This window comes from Poecilia formosa, unplaced genomic scaffold (assembly GCF_000485575.1).
Source record: "Poecilia formosa unplaced genomic scaffold, Poecilia_formosa-5.1.2 Scaffold53, whole genome shotgun sequence".
Classification (NCBI taxonomy): domain Eukaryota; kingdom Metazoa; phylum Chordata; class Actinopteri; order Cyprinodontiformes; family Poeciliidae; genus Poecilia; species Poecilia formosa.
Genome location: NW_006799992.1, coordinates 2,117,169 through 2,129,348, shown reverse-complemented (window position 1 = coordinate 2,129,348; position 12,180 = coordinate 2,117,169). Strand labels below are relative to the sequence as shown.

Below are 12,180 nucleotides of genomic sequence, written 5' to 3'. Positions count from 1 at the left end.
CATGCTTTTCTACTGTAAACATGGAAGATAATTTTTGCATGCAGCATTAAACCTTAAAATATGCACACATTATGTCTGACTGAATTAGGACTCCTTGTGAGAACTTTTTTTTTTCAAAGAAATTGCAGCAACAGGATGCTTGAAGTGTTAATTATCTCGCACTTTCCCGAGTGTAGCTCCTAGCCTTTCGACTATTTCCTATTTATAAAGTAGAAAAGGCTGCATTTTATTATATAAAAGCCCGACTAAATCCTCCTATCATGTAATATCTTATACTGTACGTTATGTAAGGCCATAACTATTACCTAAGCTATCCAGCAGTGCCATTTTTCAGGGCATGCCTTTGTAGCCTGGTGTAATTATTGACGGAGTGATGGTGTTAATCAGTGAGAGTACTTGGAAAATCCTGAACTTCTCTGGCCCCATTTGAGTTTGCTGTCCAAAAGTCAGTCATGCAGGAGAACGGAAGGAAGGCAGGAAGTGAGGCAGAGAAGATGAAGGCTGGAGAAATCCAGAGAGAAATATGAAGCCGAGTGTGTCCAAGAGGAACAGAGATTTTTATCTACTCCCACGAGTCCCTGTGAGATGTGGATGACTTTTGATTCATCCTCAGTCAAAAGCAGCGATAAAACCTCGGGTCTGAATCTAAAGATTAGAAAGCCGTGCCTCGTTTGTCAGTGAAGTTAAGCTCAATTTTGTTAATGTTCTGTGCGAGTCAGCTTGATGATTTTGTACTTTGGTCCTCGTGGACAGAAACTACCAGCTCAGATGAGGTGGCAGATGATCAGTGGGTCATGTCCATTTATGATAAGTATGTCAATGAGTCAGGTGGCCACGTGCCTCGCTCTCCGCAGAGATAAAGCAGCAGGATTAGCTCGATGGCATCCGCCTCTGTTCTCCATTGGGAGCCACAAAAACCTCACAAGCTGAATCTTCAATGGACTTATTTGAAACAGGTCTTTCTTAGGCGCTGATTAAAACAAAACGATTCGACTCTAAGACTTGGATTTGAGTCTTAGTTAAGTCACAAAACTTGAGACTTGACATAAAGACTCAACTCTGACTTGAGGTCTGGGACTTGAGTCTTGCTGCTACAGTCAGGAGGAAACACATTTATATGAGCCTTTAAAATCTATTGTTCACAAACAAACCCGATTTATAAAGTAATTCCTGGGATTTAACTTGAATTAAAGCCCTAGAATTTCCACTCAAAGACTTGACTCTGGACTTTGACTCTTTGTTCTTCAAAGAGCCGGTACTTGATTTGGATTGTCCCTTGAAGAATACAGACAGGGGGTTGGACTTATCGATCCAATAACGCTGTGTTTACTCAAACTGGCTCTAAAAGACTTGAGATTGGACCTGCATTTGGAGAAAAAAAAATCCTGTTAAGGATTAAGAAGGCAATGCTAGGGAGCTGAAAAACAAGTCAGGTGTTAAATCAGTCTTTGTATGTAAATGAGACCACAGAAGTATAAATCCTCTAATTCTTGTCTTGCACCCTGGCTGTAAAGTTTTCTCAGAAAAAAGGTTCCATGTTTCTGCGGTGCATTAGACTATATTTCTATGCTGTCAAGATTTGGTTGTTGACGTCACGAAATTAATCTACAAGTCCGTATCAGCGAGGAAGCACTTCTGGATGGAGCAAATGATTGACGCGTTTAGCGTCAGATTTTAGATTGTGGCGCTTTACTAGTTACCAATTATTGGACATTATTCAGGTAAGGCCGTGAACTCTGTACTCCAGTCATCACCTGTTGAAGGCTGAACTTTAAAAAACTGGATGGAAAATCAAGGCCGATGTAGTTTTTCTAAATACAGCCAAAAAGATAACAGCGAGCTTGGAAACTTTTCAAATCAGTTTCTGAATCAGTTGTTCTTTTTTCACCTATCAGGTCACGCAGCCCTGAGAGTCACTCAGTTGGATTCAAGCTTTAGCGGCGCTTGCCATGAATTGAATTCCTGTCAAAAGGGGTTTTAGTAAGCCCTGGGAGCGAGGTGGCATTAGGAGGTATGCCCCTCAAGGTCCAATTAGAGTTACAGCAAGAGTACAGGGAGCCAAAAATCCCTTTCCACAAAGTTGCCTCGCCATGCATACTGTATCAATATCGGGGCGAAATGCCTTTCATTCCCAAATTCTGTTTGTGCCTTTGTGAACAGTTGATTTAATTGGCTCAGAACTTCCTTTTTTGCCTTGTTACAAACCTCAGCAGCCCCACTCTTTCAAATCCTTTGCTTGGTAATAAAACAGAGGAGGTGCCAGCCTAGCTTCAGCGTGAAGCAGGCTTGTGTCAGTTTGGCCCAACTCCAGCTACTGGCAGTGCTTGCAGGAATTTATTGTTGAAACCACAGGTCTAATCAAAATCCAACTTGTATGCATTACAACGTTTATATTTTTGTGTCGCTATTTCTTTTTTCGTCTCATTCTAACTATATTCTTTCTCTATCGATTCAGAAACTGGCTTGTATGCTAATTAGATAACTCTCCCTAGACCTGGAGAACGGACTTGCTTAACATTCATTAAACATAACGTTCATCCTTCATCCAGTTAAGTTTTCTGGCATTAAAACGAATGTGGTTTGAGCAGTAAACTGAAACTAGCATCTCATGACCTCTCATTTTTACCCCAAGCAGATAAATATACACCAGCTAAATATGGAGAGGCCATTCATTTCCATTGCTGCTGCGGCATTTTACAGGCAGACCTATTCTGCACCAAAATAGCAAAATAGCTCAGCTGCAGCTACCAGGCGTTCCTAGGATAGGAATAGATGTTTGTTTTAGATTTGTTTTAATGAAATCTATCTTCAAAAAAAACTTGCAAATCTCATGACAAAGGCATTTGATAGATGGTATGCATTATTGCCTATTGTGCGTAAAGATTATATGTTACAACTAAAGCATCAAACGTGTTTGTGCAGCTATTGTTTTCGAAACGTGCAACCAATCAAAAGGTCCAGCGTCTGAATATAGGTCATTTCTGACGCTGTGCATCATTGCTGTCAGCTTGAACACTTTCAAATTTGCAAGAGTGCGGGTTTAGATGCTTTCTCAATCATCTGTGGGATTGAATAAATGGGTTGCCAGATCCTTTAAAGAACTTAACATGCAAGCTTTCTTGTTTTCTGACAGCCTTTGAATGAAAATGTCTGAAACCCTTTGATTTCATCATCGTCTGTCGCAGTCAGCTGAACTTTTCTCCTTGTGAACTTTATACCTTTAAAAAATTTAGTGCACTTATTTCTAAAGACTTCCTTGTCCAACTGTGGTGTTGACACCATCCCAAACAGTTGAAACAGGAATTTCAAGATCTATGGCAATTACATTGTAACGATCTCAACTGTCCTGTTTGTGGACAATAAGGTTTGAAATTCTCACAGTGGCTCCGGTGGTTGATTTGTTTTGACTGGGACGCTAACTTCGAATCAGTCAAACAGTTGTTGTTGATGCTTACGATGGCTCATATTTGTAAGTCTGTCATTTGTTTACGGATTTCAAAGTCTTGGTTCAGCATTGTTCATTTGCATCGATATGTAAAACTCTTTACGTCACAGATAACCTCTGACCTTGCTCCCTTTTCCGTACATCGTTCAGTCCTTCCTCATTTCTGTCCATCTGCCATTGCCAAATAAAAATGACAAAATGACAAAGAGAAAGGGCTAGAAGAAAATCATTATGAGGGATTTTGGAAATGATTGTTGTCCTAATCTCCTTTGGGAGACTATCTTCCATCTCCATGCTTCGGAGATGAAGCCAAAACTACTGTATCACTAAAGTGCAAGCAACAGCGGCCTGATTACCCAGTAATAATTTTATTTTTGTACTCCCAGAGACAAATCTACATAAACCGCTTGTGTGGTTGGGGTTTATCAAACAAACTTGACAGCTGAGCTTGAAATTGACCTAATTTGCCTCCTTGTGAATTGCATGCTGAGCAGTAATCTACTGTAGCCGATCATTGTTAGCAGGGATTTCACTCTGATTCACAATAACAAGTTGTCTCATGCCCAAACGTTACTGACATTTAAAGCTGCTGCATCTACTTTAACATCCAAATGACATGCAAAGAAACCAGCCGAGTGAATGATTGTTTAAGTACGGTTACCGTTAAACGCGTAAGTGTTAAAGAATACACAGCTTTTTCACCAAACACTCAACTATTAGAAACTTTGTCTTAGAGCTTCCTGAGATTTAAAAATGAAAGAAAGTAATCATGTCACAAAAACAACCAAAGTCACAAGCAGTTTTGATGCGATTTTCCAATCTTGAATTCGGAATCCTGCTCATCTGGTCATCCCTCTTCATCTGTCGGATTACATTTCTTTTTCTGTCTTGTTTTTTTTAAATCTAATTTTTTTTTCACTGGCTTTTACCAGCATCTCTGCTGCCTAATCTCCCACATTGCACATGGTGTATTCACTGTTGCTTCTCCATTTGGACCATCTAAATCAGAACTTATGCTTCTTTGCTTATGCTTCCTCGCTTATCCACAAGAGAGAGAATGAGAAAGAACACAGTGAGGGATGGGAGGTTTCAAACAAAGAATGATGGGATGAGTAAATGAAGGTAGGGTACAAGGACAAATGCAAGGACATAAAAAAGACTCTACTACAGAATTGAGGTAGAAAAAAGTAAGCAAGAAATAATTTAGAAAAGAATTAAAGAAAGGAATGAGACAAAGAAGGAAAAGGGTAGGTAGGATACAAGGAAGGAAAGAAAGAGGAATGAAGGAAGGGCGCAAGGAAGGAAGGACATGGTTGGGAAAAGAGCTTGGAAATAAAAATTATATATTTTTACTCTTACGCAGTATAAAAAGTAATAAATGTTTATTATTCTTTTTCATTCTGTTAGATAAGTGATTAAGGACTGATTGCTGCTTTACCCTGCACTGTTTCTGACTCTGTGCCAAAAGGAGGTAAAGGTCAGACTTTTTACGTCAAGTGTTTTCACAACTTATGAGCAATAAAGACAGATAGACCTTAAAGAGGCCAGGCTGGAGAGCGCTGAGGAAGATTTTCTAACGAAGTGCGAGTGAGGGAAATGTTTTCATTCCCTGATTTGTGAAGCCGTGGATCTAACTTGGACATCCTGGCTGTAGAACGAGAATTTCCTCTGCGTGTATTGCATCATGAGCTTGTGAAGTTAAAGGACAGATCTTGAGGGTTTTACGCAACTTAATCACTGATGGTGGCAGAAAACAAGGTCAAAGGGCAGGAAGAAGGGGTTGACAGAGAGGGGAGTCTGTCAAACATGTTCACTTATTCTCTCGGTGTCTGTTTTCTTGGCTCCCATTAAGGAATGTTGAAAAGTTTCCCTGAAGATTGCATCATAAGTAGCCAATTAATACACTATCCAATGATTCATTCACACTTAATGGCAGGAAACCTCTGCGGGAACATAATCACACACCTACACATCACTCTCTCTTTGACATCCAGTCCTGTCGTATTTATGAGCACGAGGGAGAAAAAGGAAAAGTTTTTAGCTGAGCTGCAATTCTGGTCTAGAAGGCAGACAACACACTATTCTCTCTCACTCCTACTGTATGCCCAGGCTATTTTAGAGGTAATGTAGAGGGTCGCTGGGGCAGCAGCCTTGATAAGACTGCAGTCTCTGAAGCAGTTAGCTCGCTGTGCCAAGGACACACTTTACCAAACATAAGAGCTGCTCTGGGTCACCGGCACATCCAGCTATGTAATTTGGTTTCTTCCAGAGCCATTCACACCTTGACCTCGGCTTCCGTTCTCCCATATTGTACGGCAGATTCGTCTAATCTCTATTCAGTGCATGTGTGCGTTTCAGTGTGTGCTCAAAGGACACATTCCGTTTCTGCTCGTGATATGTATTCAGTCAACATTGCCAGACACATGCTAAATGGTGATTGAGGAAATAAATAATTAAATAAGGCTTGTGGGAAGATTGTCCTCAGGAGAATGTGTCACTGCAGCTGTCACATAGGAGCAGATTACTGCTGAGCCTGACACTGACTCACTCACTGCCTCCTGTGCAAAACAAATGTCGCTGTAAGATGTTTTATTCATGAAGTGGGGACGTTGACTCTGCTGGTATCAGAGATTTAAAAAAAAACATACAAACTAGCGAAACATGCCCATGTAATTTAGTTTAATTCAGTTCATCTTACAGTAGCAACTCACGATGTATGTCACTGTAAGGCATTTTATATCCAATTTATATCAATAATTGATATTATTCCAGTTCATTTCTGTACTTTCAAATAATATTCTTGCTATATATACACTATTGCCAAATTCAATTAATCACTTAAAGCCGACTTGTAAAAAGTTTTTTTTGTTTGTTTGTTTGTTTGAGAGTCACTGGCCAGGTGAGTTTTCTATTGAAGGAAAAATTGTCAACCGTATTAACTGAAAAATACGTAAACAAATGTTTATTCATAGTCACTCTGAATACCAATCTCAATAAAAAAAAGGAAAGTTTTACAAATATTTAACAATTGAATAATATTTTTGTTCCACATTTGACGATTAACAGTTCTAACATTATGCAAAAAGCTTCAGCAAACACATCTGCCTCGTTTTCAGCTTGATCAAGTATATAATATTATAACTACTCTGAAAGTCTGGGTCGGATTATGCCGCAGCAATGATTAACTTTTAATTTATTGTCAATATAATTAGACATTTGCCATCTGTCATGATGCGAAATAAAGAACTAATGGAAAATTTAATGAAGAGCTCTACTGCTCTATCTGCTGCGGTATATTGCACTTAGCATGACTGGCTGATATCTACACCTTCAATAAAAGAACAGGTGGACTGACATTAATGGTAGGATATTTGAAACTGGATAAAAAAACCATCTACCACTTCCACATCTAGATTTGTCCAGGATTGAACATTAATCTTTTCTTTCCCCTCAAAACTATTATAATTTAGGTAAATATTGAAATCACAGTGGCTGTTATGTAATGGGCAAATAATCATTCTTACAATAATGTTTTGTTGGCTTTTTGTATCCGACTTGTGTAAATAAATATTCCAAATACACCTGTTTGTATTTTCCCAAATTTTCCAAAATATTTCTGTTCAAAGCATTACAGCGCAAACAAAACGTATAATTCCCCACTAATTTGCAGGTGCGGAAATGGAGGATGCTCTCCCGCCACCACAACGAGAATGCAGGCAAACCAAAGGAGGCGGAGTCAGACGTTCACATGGACGGCTGTCAGTGCTGGGCGCTTCACACCTCGCCCCTCCTGGCCAGCCCGGTGATCCTGGAGTGCTCCATCTGCAGTGGACCCTACATCAGCTATGGCATGGAGGACAGCTGGCAGCCCCGTCAACGTACTCAGGTTCAAGACACTGATTAAGTCACTCTTAAAAGTAGAGACACTAAAGATGATTCAAGATTTGCATATCTTGGTAATATCTGAGTAGGTGTTGCTCCATTACACTGGAACATGAATGTATTGTGTAATTACTCCTGAGCAGCTGTAGATGGAAATTAAAAGTTTCGTAGTTGATATTTGGAGAGCACCAAAACATGAACAAAGCTAGATAAGATAAATGTATTAATGAAGAATATTGACCATGATCACTGATGGTGAGGAAACTATTCTTTCTACATAAAACTTAATCTTATTCAATAAAACTCAACAAGAGCTTAATTATACTAAACAAGCCAAATACCTAATTCCAGGACAGAAAGTGTTGACATCATCAGTTGTCCTCTTCAGACATTTCTTTAAAGTTAAATGCGTAGCAAGCCGACATAGTCAAAGTTCTCTGGTCCTTAAAGTCATTGTTTTTACACTTCATATGTTAAAATACCAAACAATAATATATGGGAACCTATTCAAACCCATCGGTTTAAACTACAGCTGGTCACCATGGATACTATGAATGCAGGTGGGAGGAGAGACATGTCCTAAAACAAATACATTCAGCAGATTACTGCAGAACATATTCAACTGTATATATTCAGTTAAACAGAAAGTCTTCAGTGTTTCTCGGGAACAAACCAGGTAGTCGACTCTGCTGCAAAACGCACAAATCCATGATTCTTATAAAAGTGGAAGAATCTGAAGGGGAACATACAGGATCTCCAATTACATTTGATTTATTTCTAAGAAACTTTGTTAAGAGATAAATAATCAAACAAACATGACTTTTTCTGAGTTTATTAGAAACTACATGAAATCCCTTATGAATCTCTTGCTATTTGTTAAGGTATTCTGGAAGTCACAGTGTCACGTCATTGATGAGAGTTTGTCATACTATGATGTTAAGGAAAAATTATTCAAAATATAAAATTAATCATAAGGCAAATTTTTCATTTTCTTTTTTCCGTCAGTCGCACCAAAGGAAAAGAAATGCACAGGGAAAACATTTCCATCTCCTTGTTTAGTGTTTTGTAACTTTCCCGGCGTTCTCTTGAGCTCTACATTAATCCTCATGCAAACTCTAACATGCACACTCTACTGGCTCAAAAAAGCCAAAGTTAGTCTTCTTGTAGAATAATAAATATGACATGAAATATTGATGATTAGAAACTCCTAACTCTCTATAACTATCTCTATGGATACCGCTCCATCAGACCTCTGCTGAATTGATAAACAGTAAAAGAAAGAGGGCATGAGAGAAACCTGGGGTGGGGGTGGAGACGGAAGATAGTTAGTTAGATTTTCATGTAAATTTAAGGAGAAGAAAGAAGGCATAGATGACAGAAAAAGGAGATGTGAACAAAAAAATCGATAAAGGAATGAGGCTACTGTTAGCTACACAGCTTAAACGGAAATCAAGTGACTGGCGGCAAACCACTGAATAAGTGAACAAAGAGATGAAGCTGAAATAAACTACACGCACATAAACAGACAATACACATGCCTCTTCTGAGGTTGTCTCAGAAAAAAGCCCCAGGGGAAACCACACAGAGTTGCTGGGGAGAATCCCAAACTAGGCTAAAGCTGAAAACAAACACAACGCACTTTGGAAAGTTGTTGACTAGCAGCAACATCTTAAAAAAACCCAACAAAAACAAACAAACAATGTGTTGTGTTATCGTAACCCTATCAGGCCAGTTTTATGGAAATACCACTGATAATTCCCTGAAGGGTGTTTAATCATGTTGATTAAAAGAGGAAAGTGGAGCAGGCCTCAGTAATAACTGCGGTACATTGCTTTACATTTTTAATTCTGTGCCTTTCTGAGAGCCACTTTCAAACCAGTATGCTCTATGTTTTCATTAAAATTATTAAAAGATAAATTAGCTGTCAGATAGCTAGAGTTTGAAATCTTCTTTCATTTTACCATTTACTTGCACTGGAAACCCCTGGAGAAGCACCTTGTTTTCATCATACACAGTTTGATCACTGAGTCAGGCTGCCATGTTGTATTTTTGGGATTTTTCTTTTTGAGAAATTTCACAACTTGAGCCTCAAAGCTTTAGCTCACTGTGTGTACCAGCATGCATCCAACTCAACATTTATACGGATACTCAAATATCACAGCAATGACCTAATAAGAATTAGTGAAAATGATGAAAATTCATTCACTTCAGGATGCAGGATCCCTGAATGCCTGAAAATTTTCTGATTAATTTGGATAATAACTGTATAACAACTTAGTAAGGGGATAAGGGTTATCTTTCATTATGAAAATGAAAGAAAAAAACATTCGCTAACATCATGCAAAAGTAACTTAACCTACCCCAACATAGTTCAACACTGTGAATTCAACATTCCAATAAATGATCACTATTCTCATCAGATGTTGCATCAAAATTGGCAAAATTGCTTCAGAGATGTGACATGACTTGATGTTTCACAAAATGCAAATCATTTCCCCATGTTTTGATTTCTCTCTTAAACTTCTCACTTTCATATTAGTCGACCTGTAAAAGAACCAACTTTTTACCTTAGCAAATGTCATTCTTTAAAGGTTGGCGCTCATTTCATTACCTCAGAAAATAGTAGAGTTGTGATCGAAGCGCAAATCTGCATTAACATACTGACTTATTGAAGTGAATTCAGCCCGATGGCTTTTAAATGATTTATTCTGGATCTCTAGGGCTTAACACAAATTATTTATGACCGAATTACAAAAAGAAAATATCTTTAGAAATAATTGTTTCTTCTGTTTCTCCTCAACTTGGACGTATGTCCACTGTGTAGTTATTGGTAATTTGAAGTGTTTTGCAATGGTTATAAAAGGACTATAGTAAGGCTTTTTAATTCACCCCAAACTGAAAGCTCTTTACTTTTTCTCAGAGGAATTCAAAAATTCACAAAACCATCATTCCAGCACTGTGGAAAACAGGAAAAAAATTTCCTGATGTGCCTGGTCTTATGCTTTTTTTTTTTTTTAAATCAAATATTTTTTTAAAGCAGAAATTAGGTTACAGTTATACAATAAAATGCATTCTACTGGGATAAGTATATACATGCTTAGTGTTGAATACTTTGATAAATTGTTTTTCTTAGAGTTTCCTAATTTCTGTCCCCAGGCAATGGACCTGTACTACCACAATGAGTCAGAGCAGGACAGCTACTGTTGCCCTGGCGACAGCAGTGAGTATTCTGCAACAAATCCTGTTGTTTTTGTTCTCTAATTCCTCCTTTTCCTCCCACCTTGTTCTTTCCATCTGTCTGAAAGCTGTGTGTGACTCTACAGCCGTTTCCATTCCCCAAGTTTAATTACTTTTTTTTTTTTTTTTTTGCCTTGAGTTTTAAAAGGATCCATTTATTTTGTTTTGCTCTTGCAATGTTGTTAACTTCTCTTCCAAATCCGATGACTGGATCTTACTTCACCACTTGGTCCTCTGAGCCAACCTCCAAACTGCTGGGATAATTGCTGTTGTCAAAAAACCTCAGATTACTGTTTGTTTTGTTGAATGTGCCAAAGCAGTAGTTTCAGACAGAGTGCTGAGGACAGATCATTTTGCACAAAGCACAGTGACCTTCTCTGTTTACAACCCCAGTCCAGCTGTTGATAGCGTGTGAACTGGTGTCATTGCCGCTTATCCTAGATATGAGCGACCAGGTGAGAGTCCATTTCTGTTTATTGCCAAAATGGCAGTAAAGTCACTGAACTTTAATTTTCCATGGCACTCTACTTTAGGAGTAAAAGACAGTCCACCATAAAGGACAAGCACTAGAGTGAAACGCACTGGTGCTTGTGAATGTGTGTGATTATGTGTGTACTTACACTTACATCAGACAACTACTTGCTGTTGGCTAGTTGGTGAATCGTGCATTCAAAAAGTCAGTTTGAGAACCACTAAGAAAAATTTTTCGTTGTGGCCATTTCTGCAGTTTAAACTTGTTTTAATACCTGCTGGAAACTGTGCCAAGATTAATATAGTTAGCTATCGTATGGAGTATAATGTAGTTTTCCCCTCCCCTACTTGCTGCTGCAAGCTGTTAGCTAGTTGTTTCTGATGGCAAAAGGAATACTATCAAGTTTTTAGACATCTAAAATTATTTTACAAAAACTAAACTGTCAGAGAAGAAAATATTGTGCTGAAAACATAAGTTAATTGTTTCTAAATTTGGCTTCATTGTTGATTATTCATCATGTACTACAGCATGTACATGATGTAGTACATACGTTGTGAGTGAACACTACATTAGCAATATACATTGAAATGCACAGCTGCATTTGTGTCAGTGTTGATGAGCAGAAAACTGGGCTAGTAGCTCTGTGCAACTGCAGCGATTTTAGTTTAAGATCTGTGTACTCCTCATGGAACATTCCCTGGAAGAAATGTGACAAGAGACACTTTTTGATCAAAGTGCTTCAGATTGGCCGTGGACTGCCAGTCAGTAAAGAGAGTTTTTTTTTTTTTTGGAGCGTAGAGAGAAATCCAAGCAATTATAGAAGCTGCTGACAACCTGCTCCTGTGGCCTCTGCAGTCACACCGCTACACTCTGTCGACCCTAGTTCAGCAATTAGAGGCTTTAGGAGAGCTTAAAAGAGGTACGGTGCCGCACATTTGAGTCATTTACAACAAATTAGTCATGAGTGTGACAATATGAGCAAAACAGAAACATAAAAAAATAACAGTAATACAATTCTATATATATATATATATATACAAATTAGTCATGAGTGTGACAATATGAGCAAAACAGAAACATAAAAAAATAACAGTAATACAATTCTATATATATATATATATATACAAATTAGTCTATATATATA

The 12,180-nt window shown here is 38.2% G+C and overlaps 1 protein-coding gene across 1 annotated transcript in view; it reads left to right on the top strand.

The window, feature by feature from the left end:
* The window catches only part of sgk1 (serum/glucocorticoid regulated kinase 1), a 34,348-nt gene that overhangs the window by 10,857 nt on the left and 11,311 nt on the right, over positions 1-12,180 (top strand). Inside the window, exons 4-5 of the mRNA XM_007552962.2 lie at positions 7,116-7,331; positions 10,484-10,547. Coding sequence (XP_007553024.1) covers positions 7,116-7,331; positions 10,484-10,547 — 280 coding nt within the window. The remainder of the gene's footprint in view (positions 1-7,115; positions 7,332-10,483; positions 10,548-12,180) is intronic.